Source organism: Myotis yumanensis, unplaced genomic scaffold (assembly GCF_028538775.1).
Source record: "Myotis yumanensis isolate MYYU_CA2020_CCGP unplaced genomic scaffold, mMyoYum1.0.hap1 SCAF_13, whole genome shotgun sequence".
NCBI lineage: Eukaryota > Metazoa > Chordata > Mammalia > Chiroptera > Vespertilionidae > Myotis > Myotis yumanensis.
This window is the reverse complement of record NW_027223764.1, coordinates 43,627,848-43,648,176: the sequence shown is the minus strand read 5'-3', so window position 1 is coordinate 43,648,176 and position 20,329 is coordinate 43,627,848. Positions and strand designations below refer to the sequence as shown.

The window sequence follows — 20,329 nt, the reverse complement described above, 5'->3', positions numbered from 1 at the left end:
TCATTGCCATAATAGAAGATTTGCCAAACAACATATTAATAAGCAATTACTAAGGGGCAGTAAATATTAGGTATATATACTAGGTATATAAATACCATAATTATGTAATGTGGTATTTTAGATTTTGTACTTTTAAAACATTAGGGTCAAGCCCTCATTGATAATAGAATTTGACCCAGCAGCCCTAGACAGTTTGGCTCAGTGGATAGAGCATTGGCTCAAGAACTGAAGGGTCTCGGGTTCTATTCCAGTCAAGGGCACGTAACTAAGATGCAGGCTTAATCCCCTGGTCAAAGCGTGTGCGGGAGGCAACAAATCAATGTGTCTCTCTCATATCAATGTTTCTCTCTGTCTCTCCCCCTCTCTTCCACTCTCTCTAAAAAAAAAAAAATCAATGGAAAAATATCCTTGGGTGAGGATTAAGGACAAAAAAAAAAAAAAAAGAAGAAGACCCAGCAGGTACAACAAAGAGCAATGAATGATAGTAGAGCTGTTAATTACTGGTGGCTAAACTCTATTAAAGTCACTGTGTATTAATAGCAGAGTTTTTTCATATGCTATAGTGACCTAAGGTAAAATTAAGAAGTACAAAATAAGAATGTTGTATAATTTGGTGGTAGTAAGAACACTGAGTTGCATTAAAACAAATACTTTTGTGCTTCTACTTCTTGATAACTAACATGAGTTATTTTCTTATTGGTAGGAAATGTAGAAGTCACTCTTTTTAAAAATATGTATCCTTTTAGCTTTTGAAAAATATTACCTTCAACCCCTCATGCAACATAGAGACAATCTACTAGTATTTATGTCCTGGGATAACATGCAGTACAACTGTCCCATTGTTGTATTACTGAAATACTTCCATACAGATTGGTATATAGGATAATAATAGTAACTCCACTAAGTGGTAAAATTAATAATATAAATTTCAATATAAATTCATTAGTTTAAGTTAATTGCCTCTGAATATCTTAACCATTGGCAGATGACTTTCCCATTGTAGTATAACTTAGTTGATATTGAATATACATAACTTATGGAATACATATTAATATACACTGACATAGATAACAATGTCAGACAATATCATAAAACCTAGATAATTCTGAATGAAATGCTTTTAGTTCAGCAAAAGCTGAGAAGATTCAATATTATGAACAATATTTTACACATTGAGAGAAATCCTCTCTTTATTGAAACTATCTAATGCTATTACCCTGTAGTGGTAATGAAAGTAATAGGACCTGGGAATGGTGCTGGAATAGATGTGGACAGCACCCATTTGGATGTTTAATGGGCCAAGACAGTGTGAGGGTTAAGAGTGATAGCTATTCACTGTTTTGGAGGGGCTCAAGGAAGAAACGAAGTAGGTGGCATTATCGTTCACTGCCCTTTGGCCATGTGGGAAAAACTGGCCTCTACATACTGAGTTTTGACTGGGGTCAACATACCTACCTGTCCTCAGCGTTGAGTGCTGCTTTTTATTTATATACGGATATTACTTTGTCAGTTCTCGATGTTTCTTAGAGATAGGATAAAGAAAGCCAGATACTATTTTCCTGATTTAGACTCTGGCCTATTTTTCCGTTCGACCTTTTCATATTACAAATGAGTAATCACAAATGGATATTTCCTCCAAGTTTAGATAATTTAGCAAAAAATGAACACATATATTCGGATAACTAAACAACTTTGGGAGGGGGTTCTGAAAACACTGCAAATATCAATACTGATTAAATACAGGGGATCCTAGGAGTTTTATAGTTGATCTGGGTTTCTTCAGTTTCAGGTATCCTTACAAATTTGCAGGATACTCTTTCAATGGTTGCTCCACCTCAGAATTAATGCTTATAAGGTTGAAATTAGAGTTCTATCAAATGAAACTTTATACAGAGGAAATATATTTAACAGTCAACCCTAAGCAAATAATCTAAACTGTCAATGTACAATCTTGGGTAAGAGAAATGACCGAGAGAGTAGTAAACATATCTCCTCTAAACAACCAAAACTTAGATCATGTTGCCAGTCTGTAGCATCATAGATATTTACAAAGGATCATATACAGTCCTCAAGCATCTGTTCATTCTTTTCCAACATCAAAGAAGGGTATTACAGCTTTGAGTCTAAGGGAAGAAAAAGACAAGGGAGGGGGGAGGTCTCAGACTTTCAGTTGCTTCCCTGTAGGCTCTGATACCGCAAAGGGGCTGGAGTTTTTTAGTATTTTCCATATCTGAAGACCCAATGGTTAAGAAATACCAAAGATAGTGCTTCTGTGATCTTCACATTAACTATATCCCCAGATTAAAAGAAAAAAAGAAAAAGAAAAAACCTAGACAGTAATATTCCATATCTATGAAAACTTAATGGGCCTATTAGTTTTTCTTACTGATTTCTCCTCTAAATTCATTAGATCCTCTTTCAAATTTAATTTCTCTTCTTTAGGACCCTCCTTATTTCTCTGACTCTAAGCAAATTTAAGTAAAAGAGTACAGTTGACTTAAGGGGGACAAATACATTAGACAAAAAATGGATTTGCCAAAACTCACCATCAGAGGGCACAACAGTACTGCAATAAGCAACACCCAAATTCTGCCAAGAAAGCCTCTGGTGCACCTAGAAAATACAAAGACACACCTACAATCAGGACAGATAACAAATGTTTTATGCATTTGTGTGTATATATAATAAATAACAGCATTTTGAGTACCTAAGTAATATGTATTCTTTGTAGAAAAGTTAAAAAATACAGATAAAAGAAAATAAAAATCTCTCAAACTCCCATCATTCTAATAGTAATAAACACTTTGGTTTGTTTTCAAGATTTTATACAAACACATTTACATGCACATATAACACAAATTGTTTTTCATCTACTTTTAAAAACACATAATATTGGCTTTAAGTGCTATCAAGTATAAACTATACTTTCCTGCTTCTTCCTCTTGCTGATTTCTTTTTTTTTTTTTTGTAAATATGGAATGCTTCACGAATTTGCGTGTCATTCTTGCGCAGGGGCCATGCTAATCTTCTCTGTATCGTTCCAATTTTAGTATATGTGCTGCCGAAGCGAGCACCTCTTGCTGATTTTTAGACCTGCATTTCTATCATGTCTTTTACTAGGAATCATCAGTTCTTAAGTAGTTATATATAGCATGAATTTACTGTTGTTGGGTAAACATTTGATCTTTCTGTTCACTCCCCTTAAAAAAAAAAAAGACTTGGTCAGGCAACTTCATTCCTGAATCCTTCATCACCACCATCTTTTGACTGCTAGAAGGAAAACAGTCACACCCATATCTGCCTTTCCAACTTCCTCAGAGTGTCTCATTGTGCATTTAAGTCTGAAATTTAGGTTCTCACATTAAGCTAAGCTCAAGAAAGAGTAATGAACTTGTTTCTGACTTGCCATTTGCTTAATTTATCCCTTTGTACCTTTTCTTTTCCCAGCTCCAAAAAGTATTAAAGAAGGAAGGGAGGCCGAAACCGGTTTGGCTCAGTGGATGGAGCGTCGGCCTGCGGACTGAAAGGTCCCGGGTTCGATTCCGGTCAAGGGCATGTACCTGGGTTGCGGGCACATCCCCAGTGGGAGATGTGCAGGAGGCAGCTGATCGATGTTTCTCTCTCATCGATGTTTCTGACTCTCTATCTCTCTCCCTTCCTCTCTGTAAAAAATCAATAAAATATATTTAAAAAAAAAAAAAAAAAAAAAAAAAAAGAAGGAAGGGAGGCAGGAAGGCATTAACTGACTAAAAACCATGTATTAGCCGCAGAGCCAAATATTATATTCCACTCCACCAGCCCAAAGAAAAACCATTCAGGACTCTACAACACATGCCTTGACACAACTATAGCATATAACAGACTTTACATCCTTCATGTGAATATTTTACCTCCAAGTCCTTCCAGCTTAAGAGAGCATAGAGAAATGTGAGGTTGGTATTTATTTTAAAACTAGAGGCCCAATGCACAAAATTCGTGCAAGGGGCTTGGCCCTCACAGCCCCCGCTGCCTCAGCCCTCGCAGCCCCGGCTTCCTCCGGAAGGTTGTCCGGACGGTCGTTTTGCTGTTAAGGTCTAATTATCATATTAGCTCTTTACTATATAGGACTAGAGGCCTGGTGCACAAAATTCATGCATGGGTAGGGTCCTTAGGCCTGGCCGGAGATCAGGGACTATCTGTGGGGGCACCTGCCTTGGCGGGCCTGGCGCTGCCTGCTCGCCAGCCCCACCCCTCACACTGCCACCAGTTGCCTCCCTCTGCTTGGCTGGCCTGGGGGCTGTGGGCTGGGGGCAGCTCCTGCGTTGAGTGTCTGCCCCCTGGTGGTCAGTGTGCGTCATAGCAACCGGTCGGACAGTGGGAAGGTCATGTAGCATGTTAGCCTTTTGTATATATAGATGTTTATTTCTTTTGAATAAATAAGTACATGATATAGAATTCAAAAGTACAAAAACTAAGTAAAAAATTACATCTTTTAGCTTAGCTGGCAATGGTTCAGTGATTGAGCATCAACCTATGAACCATGTCACAGTTTGATTACAGGTCAGGGCACATGCCTGAGTTGTGGGCTCAATCCCCAGAAGGGGGTATGCAGGAGGAAGCATATCAATGATTCTCTTTCATCATTGATGTTTCTATCTCTCTCTCCCTCTCCCTTCCTCTCGGAAATCAATTAAAATATATATATATACATATTTAAAAATTACATCTTTTACACTTAATATTGGCCTTCCTCCTATTCCTGTGGCCCAGCTACTTATTCTCCTCTATGAAGGTTAAATCTAGATATCCTACCAAAGAAAGCTTTATACATATGTAACTTTGTGCATCTATGAATGCATTTGTGGAAGTTTTAAAAAATGCAACTGGTAGCATGCGGCAGTCCCATTACTCATCTGTTTGGTTCTTAACTCACTGGTTTTTAATGACTGAATGGAATTACATGGTAAATCTTTACAAATGCCTACTGACAATCTTTTATTATTAAAATACACTAGTAGCCCGGTGCACGAAATTCGTGCACTGGGGTGGGGTGGGGGGGGTGGGAGAAGGGGCCCCTCAGTCTGGCCTTCACCCTCTCTAATCTGAGACCCCTCAGGGAATGTCCAACTACCTGTTTGTGCCCACACTTTTAACAGATAACAGTTCCATTGTTGTTCCTTTCTTATGCTTAAAACCATTGGAATTAGCAGGTATTCAAAGTGTGTATACATTCTGGGGGGACACCCTGTATATCTCTAGTCAGTGGTGAAAGAAACCAACAGCAGATTTGGAACCCCCAGACAGGGAACCTTGTTCATTCCCCACGTCTCCCCACTTCACTTTCCACCTTCGTGGGCAGCAGGAGAATCAATGTTTTCTCTCATTAATTTGGAAAAGCACGTCCTGTCACCCATTGCCCGGCAGGAGTGCGCTAGGCCCCAAGCAAGCAAGGCTCAGTCAGGGCAGCCTTCGCTCATGGGTGCTGGCACCCAAAGTGCACATTCCTCCTCTACAGTCGCCCCGACTATCCCACTGTTTCACTGAGAGGACGGAATTCCTCTCTGCCTCTGGGCTCTTGATCTTGAACGCTGACCAAAAGGCACCTCAGAGAGGGCCGCCCGCGCCCACCAGGTGTGCCTGTCTGCACCTACTCCTGCCTCAGCACCTGCATTAACCCCCCAGAGGTGATCTCGTAGCTGCACTGGCCTCCGTGGGAACAGGGCATCACCACTCCGCCCTCTCACTGTCATCTCAGGCACCCACCCTCAGCACCCAGAACACCCAGACACTCTCCAAAGGACCTGAGTGCATCAGAGGGGATGTGTGCACTTCCTGTGGAGGTGTTGGGCATGCTGGGTTGATGGAAGTGCGGTGGAGAGGCGGGGGGAACTTGTGCACACCTTGGTTTGCAAATGTTGCAGGCGTTGGAGGGTGACAGTGTGCTGGGGGATGTTCGCACGCCAGGGGGGTATGTGCACACCGGAGGCCTCTGGCTTTGCAGATCCGCAAACCCCCATGGTGCGGCCAGGAGGACATCAGTCTGGCCCGCCACGGTGGCTGTCCCTGTGATCCTGCACCTTCTGGGCCAGGAGGCGGATCTTGCGCAGTCACTCCTGGGCGCTGATGGCTGCCTCCCCGCCGTGAAGGGTCACAGATCCGAGTCCTGGGACTGTGCACAGCCTCAAGTGCTGCCCCCCGCCCGGCAGGGCCACAGATCCGCGTCTTGGTCCCGTGGACAGCCACAAGCACTGACCCCCCTCGGCAGGGTCACAGATTCGGGTCCCGGATTGCAGACAGCCTCCCGTGCTGCCCCCCTGCCCACCAGGTCACGGATCTGGGTCCCGGGACCACGGACAGCCTTAAGCACTGCCCCCCTCCCGGCAGGGTCACAGATCCGAGTCCCAGACTGCAGACAGCCTCCCGCGGTGCCCCCTGCCCGGCAGGGTCACAGATCTGTGTCCTGGGACCGTGGACAGCCTCAAGCACTGCCGCCCCACCCGCGAGGACATGGATCCAGGTCCCAGACTGCGGACAGCCTCAAGCACTGCCCCCCGCCTGGCAGGGTCACAGATCCAGGTCCCAGACCGCAGACAGCCTTGCCTGCTGCCGCCTGCCTTCAGTATGCAAATTAGCCGCCATCTTGTTGCTTCAGGGTGGGGGTCCCCACTGGGGTGCCTGGCCAGTCTGGGTGAGGGGCTGAGGGCTGTTTTCAGGCTAGCGGGCGACTGAAGCTCCAAACCTCTCCTTTTCTTCTTCTTTTTTTTTTATTCTGGAATTTATTTACATTCTATGGCTGTCACTGGAGCTGAGAGCCGGCTTTCTCTCTGAGGCTCGGCTGCTGAAAGCAGGTTTCTGGCCTTTGTTTACCTTCTGTATTTGAAACTTTGTTGCGACTCCAGCTCTGAGATCCCGGCTGACTGAAAACAGGTTACTGGGGTTTTGTTTAGCTTCTATATTTGTTACAATGTTTCAAACTGCAAGCTCAGAGGCCGGCAGCGGCAGGCGGGGAACGTTGGAGTCCTCTGTCACTGAAGCAAGCAAGCCTCCTGTTAGCTTTAAGCTGCCTGGCTGCCAGCCGCCATCTTGGCTGGCAGTTAATTTGCATATCACCGTGATTAGCCAATGGGAAGGGTAGCGGCCGTATGGCTAATTACCATGTTTCTCTTTTATTAGATAGGATGATACTAGAGTGAAGATCCTTGCAAATGGGCACAGATACTTGAGGATAAAATACTTCAAGAGAAAGTTCTAGGTTAAAGTTATGTGCACTTTAAATTTTGGAAGGTATTGCCAAACTATTTTTCATGGAGGTTATATGCATTTTCATATCTACAAATTACACTCTTGTTCATTAAATGAGTATCTGGTTCCCAACACCCTTCTAAACAATGTATTATCAAACCTTTTTATTTTGCAATGTCACAGGTGAACAGTATTTCACCATAGTCATAATTTGCATTATTTTATATTACAACTGAAGATTTGTATATATTTTTATCTCTCTAAGTGTTACTTGTATTTGCTTTCTTATGAACTGAGTATTTACATCCTTTGCCTTTTTTTTCAATTTGATTCTTGGTCTTTGAATATTATTTTGTATAAGTTTTTTCAGATTAAGAAAATTTGACCTTTGTAAGAAAATGTTACAAAATTTTCCCATTTTTTATTTAGCTTTGTCAATGGTGTTTTTGTATGCATACAATTTTCATATTTTAGAGTCAAATTTATCAATATGTTCTCTAAGAGGCCGATGTCATATATCTTAGAGGCCTTTCCTACTTTGAGAATATTGTAAAATTCTCCCATGGTTTCTTCCAATTTTTCAGGTTTAAATATTTGATTCACTTGGAATTAATCTTAGTCAAAGTTAAAAAGTAGAAACCCAATCAATTTCCCTCTCATGATAACACAGCTGTCCCATTTATTGAGTAATTTATTCTCCCTCTTACTGTATTTGTAATGCTACCTTTATAACTTTCTAAATAAGTATATGAATTTGGATCTTTTTCTGAACTTCTATTCTAATAACCTGTCTTCTCCTGTTCTAGTAACCTCATTCTCTTAACATTCTAGCTTTATATTTTAATATTTGGTAGGCTGGGCTAGTTTCCCCTTACCACTTTCCCTTGAGAATTTTTCTGGCTATTCTTCCTTACTTTTCCCCCTCTATATCAGCGGTTCTCAACCTGTGAGTTGCGACCCCTTTGGGGGTCGAATGACCCTTTCACAGGGGTCGCTTAAGACCATCGGAAAACACATATATAATTACATATTGTTTTGTGATTAATCACTATGCTTTAATTATTTTCAATTTGTAACAATGAAATTGGGGGTCACCACAACATGAGGAACTGTATTAAAGGGTCACGGCATTAGGAAGGTTGAGAACCACTGCTCTATATGAACTTTAGAGTCAGTTTATCGAGTTACACGCACATGCACACACACACAATCCTGTTAGGTTCGGAAGCAATTTCCCACAGTGGTTAGAAGCACAGAATCTGTAATCATCATGCCTGAGTTCCTCCTATTCTGATTTAGTAACATACTCTAACTGCAACCTTGAGCAAGCTTTTATGCAATTTCTTACTGAAAAATGGACAAAGAGGAATACTAGCTTCTACCACATAAAGTCACTAGGAGGACTAAATGAGTAATGTGTATAAGGCATTTAGAACAATGCCTGGCATAGAGTTAAGTGTTCAATAAATGTTAGCTAGTTTTTTGTTTTGTTTTGAAGTAGAGATCACATTAACTCCATGTTAATTTTCTCCCACATCAACACAAGAGAAACTGACCACAGAATGTTATCTATGGCTTTGAGTCTTCTTACCCAAGAACCTTCTTACCTAAGCAGCCTTTCTAAGTCTTTGTGTCCCTGAGAGACATATTAAGGTTTTCTCCATACATATTTTGCCTGTCCTTTTTCCTAATGTAATGCTTTTTGAACTGCTTTGTCCAATATTACAATCATGCATTTTTTGGTTGCATATGCAAGTTAAGTCTTTGCCTGTCTTTTAATTTTGTTACTTTTCTTCAGTTTCTTTGTTTTAGGAATGACTGAATGGTTTTCTTTGTGATCTAATCTTGGATTTATTTTTTAAGAAAATTTAGCCTATTTATATTTACTAATAAAACATATTTAATCTCCTTTCAGTCATCACATTTTGTTATAAAATGTTTATGCTTTCTATTTTTATTGCTGCTTTATCTTTTAAAAAAAAATTTTTTTTTTATTGATTTCAGAGAGAGAAAGAGAAAGGGAGGGAGAGATAGAAACATTTATGAGAGAGAAACATCAATGGGCTGCCTCCTGCACGACCCACTCTGGGGATTGAGCTAGAAACCTGGGCATGGACCCTGACCAAGAATTGGAGGGGTGACCTCTTGGTGCATGGGACAACTCTCAACCAACTGAGCCACACTAGCCAGGCTGCTGCTTTATCATCTTTATTAAATGGCCAGTCCTTGCTTTGTTTTTAGTTATGCATGTATTTCTTCTGGTAATACAGAAGATATACTTTTTTGTTAACAGTTATTTCAGAGTAAAAGTCTAAGTTCTTTTAACTGCCTTTAAGGTCCAATATTATCTCTCTGACTTCATTCCCTACCTCTCTCAATCACTCTGCTTTAGCTTCTCTTTCCTGCTTCTTGCGTGCCATGCACCAGCTACACTTTTGCTTCAGGACCTTTGCAATAACCATTATGTCTGCTTAGAATACTGTTTCTCCAGATAACCATCAAGCTCCCTCACTTCCTTCAAATCTTCGCTCAAATTTCATTTTTCTATACTTTGCTAGCTAGTCTGGCCACTCAATTTATATGGCAATCCTATCAATTAGTCCCCCCTTTATATATATAGTTTCTATTATGAGCAATGATGAACTTAATAGTTGTGTTTCTTTATCTTCTCCTCTACCATCCAATTTAGTTTACACATTATTTTTCTTCGTGTTTATCCACCTACCTAATCTATTAATCATCTATCTTTTTACATACCTCCCTACCTCCAAATCTTTTTTACTGGGTTTACTGATTTTAAATATCTTTTGACAGCCTATTATAAAACATGAGGTTTGTATCACTTTACATCATTTCTGTCTTTCATTCTTCCAATTTTTGTTAGTTATGACATTATTACATTGTCAATGTTTTAAACATTCATACTCTGCTCTGTAAAACATAATCTTCACATTTGTTTTACTCTTAATTTTATGAATCCATGGACTCTGCTTACTACCTACACTTTAACTGTAGTTTCTCCTTTCATTTCTTCGTTGAGTAAACTTCATCCTATAGAAGTAGGGCTCAGAAAAGCTAAATTAGCATTGGTATGTTAAAAATGTTTGTATTTGCCCTTATATTGATTGAACAAGTATTTGGACTGGTACAAAATTCCTAAATTGACTTTTCTTTGAAGATGTTGATGGTGAAATGTTACTGTTGAATGCTGCTTGGAGAAGCCTGAGGGTAGCCACTTCTTTTGGAGAATTAAGCTCTCTTGGCTTTGTTGGGATCTGTAACCACAGATGTCATCTCACCCGGTCTTCTCACACACCCATCTGACCTTCACTGGATCTGGCAGCCTTTCTTCATATATTGTGCTTTGGAATTGCAGAGATCTCTCTGGTTGTGCTGAAAATCAAGCTTGTATTTCTGTTTTTTATTCTCCTTCTTATAGTAAGGTGATTTCAAGAAAAGGGCCCTTTGCTGGGCCATTATTTCTTAAAGTAGTAATTTTTTAAATATAGACACTTTCAAACATACACAGAAGAACATACAGTATGATGAATTTCTTCCATGTAACCATCATCTCTGCTCTGTATTTATCAAAATTTTGTCAAACTTCATTCATCTATATCCACCCAATTTTCTCCCTACAGAATATCTTAAAGGAAATTCCAAACATCAAATTGCTGTACCAAAAAAATATTTCAGTATTGATCTACTAGGCCATTTTAAAACAGGAAGTCCTTGGTTCTCCATGATTTTACAAATTATCCTCAACAACAATAAAAGATGTTTTTGTGGGGCACATAATTACAGAAATTATGTGCCCCCAGCATAATTGCTTATGAATATTGCTTGTTAGGATGCTATAGAATATTGGTTAGCAGATCAGCCACCAGTTTTCGTAAATAAAGTTTTACTGGGAACCTAGCCAAGTCCATTCATTTATTTACTACCTATTGTTCATTCACCTACTTTCACACTACAACAGAATTGAGTAGCTGTGTAGTCAAACTTCCAAATTATCAATAAAGTTATTTAAAAATTAATACTTGTTCACCAAACTCACAGCACTTTGAAGATTAAGTAAGATAATGTATATAAAACATACAAGGCAAGAATTTAACATAAAATTCTTCACCACTGCTGATCTAGCAATAGATTAAAATACTCAGAGCACTCAAACCTTAACTGTAAGTTATGCAGCATATCATTCAACATATGATGTGGTAAAATGTCATTTTTATCCTAATAAATACAAACATTTATCCATTTAACAGTATCAAGAAATTCTCTTTAAATACTCACTAAAGCAAATTCTCTTACATTAGGTTTTGAAATCAATAACTAGATTCTAAGATTGCAAAGATTAGTGTTATTTCTAATATATCACTACTTATAAAGTTAAGATAACTTAGTATAAATTAACTTGATTGATAAATAATGTTTCTATGTCAGATTTTGTTATTACCCCAAAATTACAACCTATGGGTTATATTGTGTAAGAACCAGAATCAAAATCTAAAGCTTCATTGTGTAGTCTAGACCCCTAGTTATCTGAGGCAACTCTACATCTACATGTGGAATATGTTTACACCCTGATGGTTGCTACATTTTCCTTAATGGACATACACAATTCTATTAGTTGTATTCTGGATTGAGATTTACAGTTAAGAAGGACAATTATGTTAGAAATGCAGACAGCATGTTCATTTTGTTTTTAATTGGATAAAATAACTTAGAATAAATGAAAAGGAACTCTGAAGCAAAACCAACTACTTTGCTGTTATTTTCTCTTTTTATGGTTTGTTCTTCTCGTGGTGTAAGTTCATTACACTTACACAACACATGGGAGATTGGAGAGTGATTTTTATAACAGCTGTCATGTCCCTCTCATTTCAGGGAAATGAAAAAGGCCTGTCGTTATTTATATTTATGAGTGGTAACTACATTCTTTTTCATTATTAGCTAAAGCTGGAACAAAACTGAAAATCACACAAGAACTACTTTTGTTTTGAAATTGTTTACTTTATTAACATAGGAAGATGTGAAATGACTTCTCTCCACCACTTCTTAATCCCCTTTTATACTTAGCTAAGAAAAAAAGTAAGCAAGTCTGTAACTAAAAGGCAAAATAAAGAAGCAACATGGGAATGTATATGAAACCTTCTATGTAATTTTTTTCCTTTTATCCTAGTTTTTCTGTTGTATTTTAAAGTTTACAGAAAAATAAATCTTTTATATTTTACTTTTTAAAAAGACAAGGATAGAAGAAGACATTTTGGGGTTAGTAGATATTATATTTATATCTATATGTATGTAGCAAGAATTATGTTTGTTTTTTTTGTTTTGTTTTTTTTTTAAATGTATTTTATTGATTTTTTACAGAGAGGTAGGGAGAGGAACAGAGAGTCAGAAACATCGATGAGAGAGAAACATCGATCAGCTGCCTCCTGCACACCCCCCACTGGGGATGTGCCCGCAACCACAGTACATGCCCTTGACCGGAATCGAACCTGGGACCCTTCAGTCCGCAGGCCGACGCTCTATCCACTGAGCCAAACCGGTTCGGCTAGAATTATGTTTTTTTTTCTCTCTCAATTTTTATTTGGAAAAATTTTAAACCTACAGAAAAACTGCAGAAAGAGTACAATGTACAGTCTTATATTCCTCACCTAGATTCATCAGTCATTGATATTTTGCCACATATGCTTTATTTTTCTGTCTACACACACTCGTGTGTGTGTGAGTGTATATATATATATGTATGTATGTGTGTGTGTGTGTGTGTGTATATATATATATATATATATATATATATATATATATACACACATACATATAATTCTTTATTTTCTGATCTATTTGACAGTGTCAAGCATCATAATCCTTTTCCTCTAAATGCTTCAGCCATATTTTTCTTAAAACATTAACATTCTCCTGCTCTTGTACAAAATACAGAATCTGATTTTCCTTTTTACTGAATCCTGTCTATTACTTGTGTTTTATAAGCATTATAGAACAAAGGAAGCAGAGAGGAGAATTATTAATAGCAGCCACCCACTTCCTAAGTTATTCACCACTATGCATCTTCCAGAAAGCAAGTGTGAAAACGAAAGATAGAGGTTAATTTTCAGACCAACATAAATATAAAGTAACTGATAGACAAGGCCTCTGTACTATTAAAAGTAGACCCGATTTCTTGAGATATCACATACAGTTGAACCATTTTATAGACTTTTCAGAGTTGGAAGGGCCTTACAATGTACGTTGTATATAACTTGTTTATATTACACATGAGAAGAACCAAGAGTCAAGGCCACACAATGAGAGATGAGACCAGAAGCTAGTTTTTCAAACTCTCTATACAATATTCTTTCTGTTATGTCATGTTGTCTCCTCACAAGCCTTAGTTGCTTATACTGGGGTCTTGATAAATGAGAAGGGTAAAATGTCTGAGACTACTACACCTAACTAACGAATGTACCCATTGGAGTCTCATCTGGATGAACTATAACTACAGTCTCAAACTTTAATGTGCATGTGAATTTCCTAGTGATCTTAAAATGCAAATTGTGATTCACTAAGTATGAGGTCAAGCCTGAGAATCTGCATTTCCAACGTGTTCATCTGATGCTGATGCTGCAGATCCATCTACATTTTAAGGAGCAGTTATCTAAACAAGCACAGGAATCTTATAGCCCCCAGGCACCATCAAAGTAGAAAAAAACTGTAAAATATTTTAGTTACAGAAAGTATAGAGAATAATATAACTAATACCTGTTTACTCATCATCAAAGCCAAAATAAAAATTTTTTAAGGCTTTTATTTTCCTAACTTTTATGCCACTTCAGAAAAGGGAGTTTTTAGCCCAATACATTAATTTATAGATACAACTACCTATTTTCCTAATATTATTATGTCAACAAATACTGAGATTCCACAGACTTTAATGGTACTATGGAAGGAAATATAAATTCAGGAGATAAAAAGAACCATAGCCAAATTAAACTGTCAATTAAAAAAAAACACCAATGATGTTCCATTTTTATTCTCAATAAAAACATCTTTCAAACCAGCTACGTTTATTCGTTTAGTAAACACTTAGCGAGAGTTCACATACCCATGTAGTTTATATTCTGATTTCATTCCCTTATATGCTGCTTTGAATTGTGCAAATGATTGTTGAAAGGTACAAAGCTAGGTTTTATGAGAGACTGAATCCTTTGCAGTGGTTCTCAACCTTCCTAATGCCGAGATCCTTTAATACAGTTCCTCATGTTGTGGTGACTCCCAACCATAAAATTATTTTCATTGCTACTTCATAACTGTAATTTTGCTACTGTTATGAATCGTAATGTAAATATCTGATATGCAGGATGTATGTAGGCGACCCCTGTGAAAGGGTCGTTCGACCCTCAAAGGTGTCGCGACCCACAGGTTTTGCTGCTTTAAAGTAAAGGTTTTGCATTTGGGTTTTTATTATTAAAAAGAATAATTAGCAGTATATTTAATGGTCATCTTAATACAACATGGAATACACTTACACCTACAGCAGCTAAAAATAAAAAAGATTTAATATATATAAGAAAATTTGCACTTTGAATATCTCCCAAAATGCTTATAGAAATCATAATTACTTCCTTATTTCTCAGAATACCGGTAGTTTAGCAGTAAAATAATTCCCATGGAAGGAAAACTGGACACAAAGCAAGAAGGCAACTCAAGTAAATATTTATTTAAGCTTCTACTTTCTCCTAGTGTATGGTGGGGGTGGGGGGGAGGGTGCCAATATATAAAGAAATGAAGGCAGTCTTCAGAGTAATCATTATTCTAAAGGGAAGGCTACATCCAAACATAATTAGAATACAGTGTAATAAATGGAAAGCGGTACAGGGGAAATCTAGATGATTGTAAAGGAAATGGAGTTGGAGAATGTTAATATATTTAAAAATGATAAAAGAAACTATTAGAGTTAAGAATTTCTATAAAATAAAGGAATGAATAGATAACATGATAATGTAGAATCAGGTATGAAAGGGCAATCACTGTAAAATTCTTTCAATTTTGATGTATGTTTGAAAAGTTTCATAACAAAATGTTTGATAAAATAATAGTTGTAATAAAATAGGTAGGGCCCTAACCAGTTTGGCTCAGTGGATAGAGCGTCGGACTGCGGACCAAAGGGTCCTGGATTTGATTCATGTCAGGGGCAGGTACCTCGGTTGCAGGCTCCTCCCTGGTCAGGGCTCATGTGGGGAGGGGGGAGGAGGGGGCAACCAATCAATGTGCTTCTCTCACACTGATATTTCTCTCTGTCTTTCCCTCTCTCTAAAAAATCAATGGAGGAATATCCTCAGGCGAGGATTAAAAAACAAACGAACGAACAGGTAGGCCACAGTTTTCACTTTTCTTATGAATACTAGGTTTTTAAGAAATAGAAGAAAAAGAACAAAATAAAAAATAACTTTCCAATTTGCTGTGGGGAGGGCAGGTTGTCATTTAAGGAAAGCAGAAATCCCTTGCTCTGGTATCTACTCTCGCACCAGTTCTGTGCTATCCTAACTATTATAGCATTATTAAGTCTTTTTTCAAATTAAATCTTTATTGTTCAGATTATTACAGTTGTTCCTCTTTTTCCCCCCATAGCTCCCCTCCACCCGGTTCCCACCCCACCCTCTGCCCTTAACCCCGCTACTGTCCTCATCCATAGGTGTACGATTTTTTTCAAGTCTCTTCCCCCCACCCCCACACCCTTTTCCCCTAGAGAATTGTCAGTCCACTCCCTTTCTATGCCCCCGATTCTATTATATTCACCAGTTTATTCTGTTAATCGGATTATTTATTCACTTGATTTTTAGATTCACTTGTTGATAGATATGTATTTGTTGTTCATAATTTTTATCTTTACCTTTTTCTTCTTCTTCCTCTTCTTAAAGGATATTTTTCAGCATTTCATATAATACTGGTTTGGAGGTGATGAACTCCTTTACTTTTTTCTTATCTGTGAAGCTCTTTATCTGACCTTCAATTCTGAATGATAGCTTTGCTGGGTAAAGTAATCTTGGTTGTAGGTTCTTGCTATTCATCACTTTGAATATTTCTTGCCACTCCCTTCTGGCCTGCATAGTTTCTGTTGAGAAATCAGCTGACAGTCGTATGGGTACTCTCTTGTAGGTAACTGACTGTTTTTTCTCTTGCTGCTTTTAAGATTCTCTCTTTGTCTTTTGCTCTTGGCATTTTAATTATGATGTGTCTTGGTGTGGCCCTCTTTGGATTCCTTTTGTTTGGGGTTCTCTGTGCTTCCTTGACTTGTAAGTCTATTTCTTAAACCAGGTAGGGGAAGTTTTCTGTCATTATTTCTTCAAATAGGTTTTCAATATTTTGCTCTCTCTCTTCTTCTGGCACCCTCATAATTTGGATGTTGGTACGCTTAAAGTTGTCCCAGAGGCGCTTTACACTATCTTCATATTTTTGGATTCTTTTTTCTTTTTGTTTTTCCAGTTGGGTGTTTTTTGCTTCTTCGTATTTCAAATCTTTGACTTGATTCTTGCGATCCTCTAGTCTGCTGTTGGATTTCTGTATAATATTCTTTATTTCAGTCAGTGTATGCTTAATTTCTAGTTGGTCCTTTTTCATATCCTTGAGGGTCTCACTAGATTTATCAAGGGTCTCACTAAATTTATTGGCGGTTTCTAGAAAATTCTTGAAAAACCTTATAACCATGGTTTTGAACTCTATATCCAGTAGTTTGCTTTCCTCCATTTCTGTCATTTGTGACCTGTTTCTTTGTCTCCACATTTTGGCTGCTTCCCTGTGTTGATAGAGTGGCTTTGTGTGCTAGGTGTCCTATAGGACCCAGTGGCTCAGCCTCCCCAGTTACCTGAGGTGGACACTCTTGGTGCACCCCTTTGTGGGCTTTGTGCAGTCTTGTTGTAGTTAAACCTTGATTGTTGTATGTATCACTGGGAGGAATTGACCTCCAAGCCAATTGGCTGTGAGAATCAGCTGTGTCTGCAGTGGGAGAACTTCTGTGCTGAAGACACCCTTATGGGGCAAGACTTGCTTCAGTGGGGCTTTGTTGCTCACTGAGTCTGCCCCCTGAGTGTGTCCCTTATGGCTCTGAGGAGTTGTAATCTGGATGGTCCCACCCTGACCACTGGGTACAATGGCTCTTGGATCTCTAAGGAGGTGCTAATTTAGCCTCTGTCTGAGGCTACCCAGCAGGAGCTACGGAGAGATCTGCAGATTCCTCTTCTTTGTTTGGGGTTTGGAGGTGCCCAGATGAGGCCCAGCTGTGAAGCAATGCAAGCTGCTGTGGGGCCTTGGGCCTTCTTTTGGATATTCTGGGTCTCTCTGACCCAGCTGCAGTTTGTTAGGTAATTTTAGATTGCAAAGGGCCAGGACATTCATATGCAAAAGCCTCTGTGCACAGTTTGGGTGGGGCAGGGTCTCAGGGAATCAACGGGGTGGAGCAAACAACTATGGCTGATCCTCAGCCCTGCCCTAAGAGGCCCCGGGTCTCAGTGTCACCACGGTAATCGCTGCAAGCACCTCTGAGAGAAAGCTGCCCTCGAGTTCCGCCCGATGTCAGACAGTCCAGTTTCTCCCCGTATGAGTCTGGGTCCCTGGAGACTCGCCCGGAACTGGAGTTCAGGGCCCAGGAGCTTGTGTCTCCCTCCCGATTGAAAAAGACAACTGCGTCCTCAGTTGCCAGCCCTTTCCACGTGCACCTCTATACCTCTGCACTTTACTTCTGCACCTCCTCTGAGTCTCAGTGTGCTTTTCTCTTTCCTTCTAGTTGTAGAATTTCCACTCAGCCAGCCTTCCTGTGGTTCTGGATGATGTCTGTTTTGTCTTTTAGTTGTATTTTTGAAGTGGTTGTGCGAGGCAGCAATTTCAGGTGTTTACCTATGCCGCCACCTTTGTTTCTCCATTATTAAGTCTTAATATCTTGTGGTATAAATTCTTCAGTTTTGTTTTTCTTCAGGATTGTCTTGGTTATTCTTAGTCCTTTGTATTTCTTTATACATTTTAGAAGCAGTTTGTTAATTCCCACAAAAAAATTTTTTCCTGGGGTTTTGACTGGGATTATATAGAACATATAGAACAATATGGGAAGAGCTGACAATTAAACAACACGGAGCCTTCCAATCCCTAAATATGGCATATTCCTCCATTCACTTGGGTCTTCTTTGTGATTTTCCCTGTAGAGGTTTGGCACATCTTTAGTTAAATTTATTACTAGATATTTTTATGTGTGTGTTTTTTTTATACTTTTCAAATGGTACTCCTCTTCTGATTTTTGGCATATAGAGAGATACAACTAATTTTTTAAAATATTTTTTTATTGATTTCAGAGAGAGGAAGGGAGAGGGAGAGATAGAAACATCAATGATAAGAGAGAATCTTCGATTGGCTGCCTCCTGTACACCTCCTACTGGGGATCGAGCCCACAACCCACGCATGTGCCCTGACTGGGAATCAAACCATGATATCTTGGTTCATGGGTTGAAATGCAACCACTTAGCCACACTGGCTGAGTGGGATACAACTAATTTTTAAAAGACTTTGTATTGAAATACAGTGTGCACCAAACAAGAATTACAACTTGATGAATATTTATAAACTAATCACATCAAACACAACCAATTTTTGTATACTGACTTCATTTCTAGCAACCTTGTGATACTCATGTGTTGTTAATTTTAAATTTTTCTGTAGAAACTTTTGGATTTAGACATAAATGATGTCACCTGCAAATAAGTTTCATATCTTTCTTTCTGTTACTAAGACTTCTATTTTTCTTCCTTATTGCACTGATTAGGACTTATGGTCCAATAGTGAATAAGGATATGGTAATGGTAGCCATATCCTTATCTCATTCATGATCTCAAAAGAAAACTTTCAATATTTCACCATTAAATATAAATTTATTGTAAATTTTTTGTAGATAACCCTTTATCAGATTAAGGGAGTTCCAATTTTTCTTAGTTTGCTGAGAGGATTTTTTTTATTGCTAATGATCATTTGTTTGTTTTTGGAGGATATTTATACCTATCTTTATTTATGAAGAAAATGGCCTATACTTTCCCTTTCTTACAATGTTCTTTTTGGCCACAAAACAAGTTATAAAGTATTCCTACTTTTTATATTCTCTGAAAATTTTTCTTTAAAATAGTTATTTCTTCCTTAAAGATTTTTAAAAATTCATCAGCGCTTATTAGCTATTTATATATTTTATTGGAAGAACTATCTATTAAGACCCCTTTTTTAAACCATTTTAAAATTGGGTTATTTGTCTTATTGAGTTTAGCATATCTGGGCCTGGAGTTTTCTATGTGGGAAGGATTTTTAATTATAAGTTAAATTTCCTTTATAAATAGAGACTGATCAGATTTTATATTTCTTCTGGTATGGATTTCATTGTTTTTGGATAGGGTAATGATTTTAAAAAAATGCACAGTACTATTGAGATTTAATTCGCATACCATATCATTCACCTATTTAAAGTATACAATTCAATGATTTTTAGTATACGCAGTTGTATAACCATCACTACAATCAGTTTTTTAACATTTTTATCACCCTTAAAACTTCATACCCAGTCATTTCCTATTCCTCCCTACCTCCAACCGCTGACAACCACTAATCTCCTTTCTATCTCTATGGATTTGCCTATTCTGGACATTTCATATAAATGAAATCATATAGTATTTGTTATTTTGTGACTAGCTTCTTTAACTTAGCATAATGTTTTCAAGGTTCATCTATGTTTTAGCATATATCAGTACTCCATTCCTTCTTATTGTCAAGTAATATTCCAGTATATGGATATATGACATTTTATTTATCCATTCATTAGTCGATAACCATCTGGGTTGTTTTCACTTTTTGGCTATTATGAATAAAGGTGATCTGAACACTTTTGTACAAGGTTTTGTGTGGACATATGTTTTCATTTACCTCGGAGTAGAATTGTGAGATCATATGGGAAGTCTATATCTGAATTTCAGGAAATGGCCAAATAGTGGTTGCATTATTTTACGTTCTCACCAGCAATGTATAAGGCTTTCAATTTCTCTACATCTTCACTGACACTTATTGTCTTTTTTTTTAT

At 38.2% G+C, this 20,329-nt stretch overlaps 1 protein-coding gene and 1 non-coding gene across 4 annotated transcripts in view; both read right to left on the bottom strand.

The window, feature by feature from the left end:
* The window catches only part of MCU (mitochondrial calcium uniporter), a 184,266-nt gene that overhangs the window by 37,208 nt on the left and 126,729 nt on the right, over nucleotides 1-20,329 (bottom strand). The window contains exons 1-2 of one of the 3 annotated variants that reach the window (XM_070432951.1): nucleotides 5,880-6,014; nucleotides 2,547-2,613 (exon numbers count right to left, since the gene is read on the bottom strand). In XM_070432951.1, the coding sequence (XP_070289052.1) occupies nucleotides 2,547-2,613; nucleotides 5,880-5,996 (184 nt within the window). In that variant the 5' untranslated portion in view covers nucleotides 5,997-6,014. Of the gene's footprint in view, nucleotides 1-2,049; nucleotides 2,075-2,546; nucleotides 2,614-5,879; nucleotides 6,015-20,329 lie in introns of those variants that run through there. The other 2 variants (XM_070432949.1, XM_070432953.1) reach the window with 2 other exon arrangements.
* On the bottom strand, nucleotides 2,968-3,074 carry LOC139022257 (U6 spliceosomal RNA). The gene has a single exon (XR_011473640.1). It is a non-coding gene; the product is annotated as a U6 spliceosomal RNA (small nuclear RNA).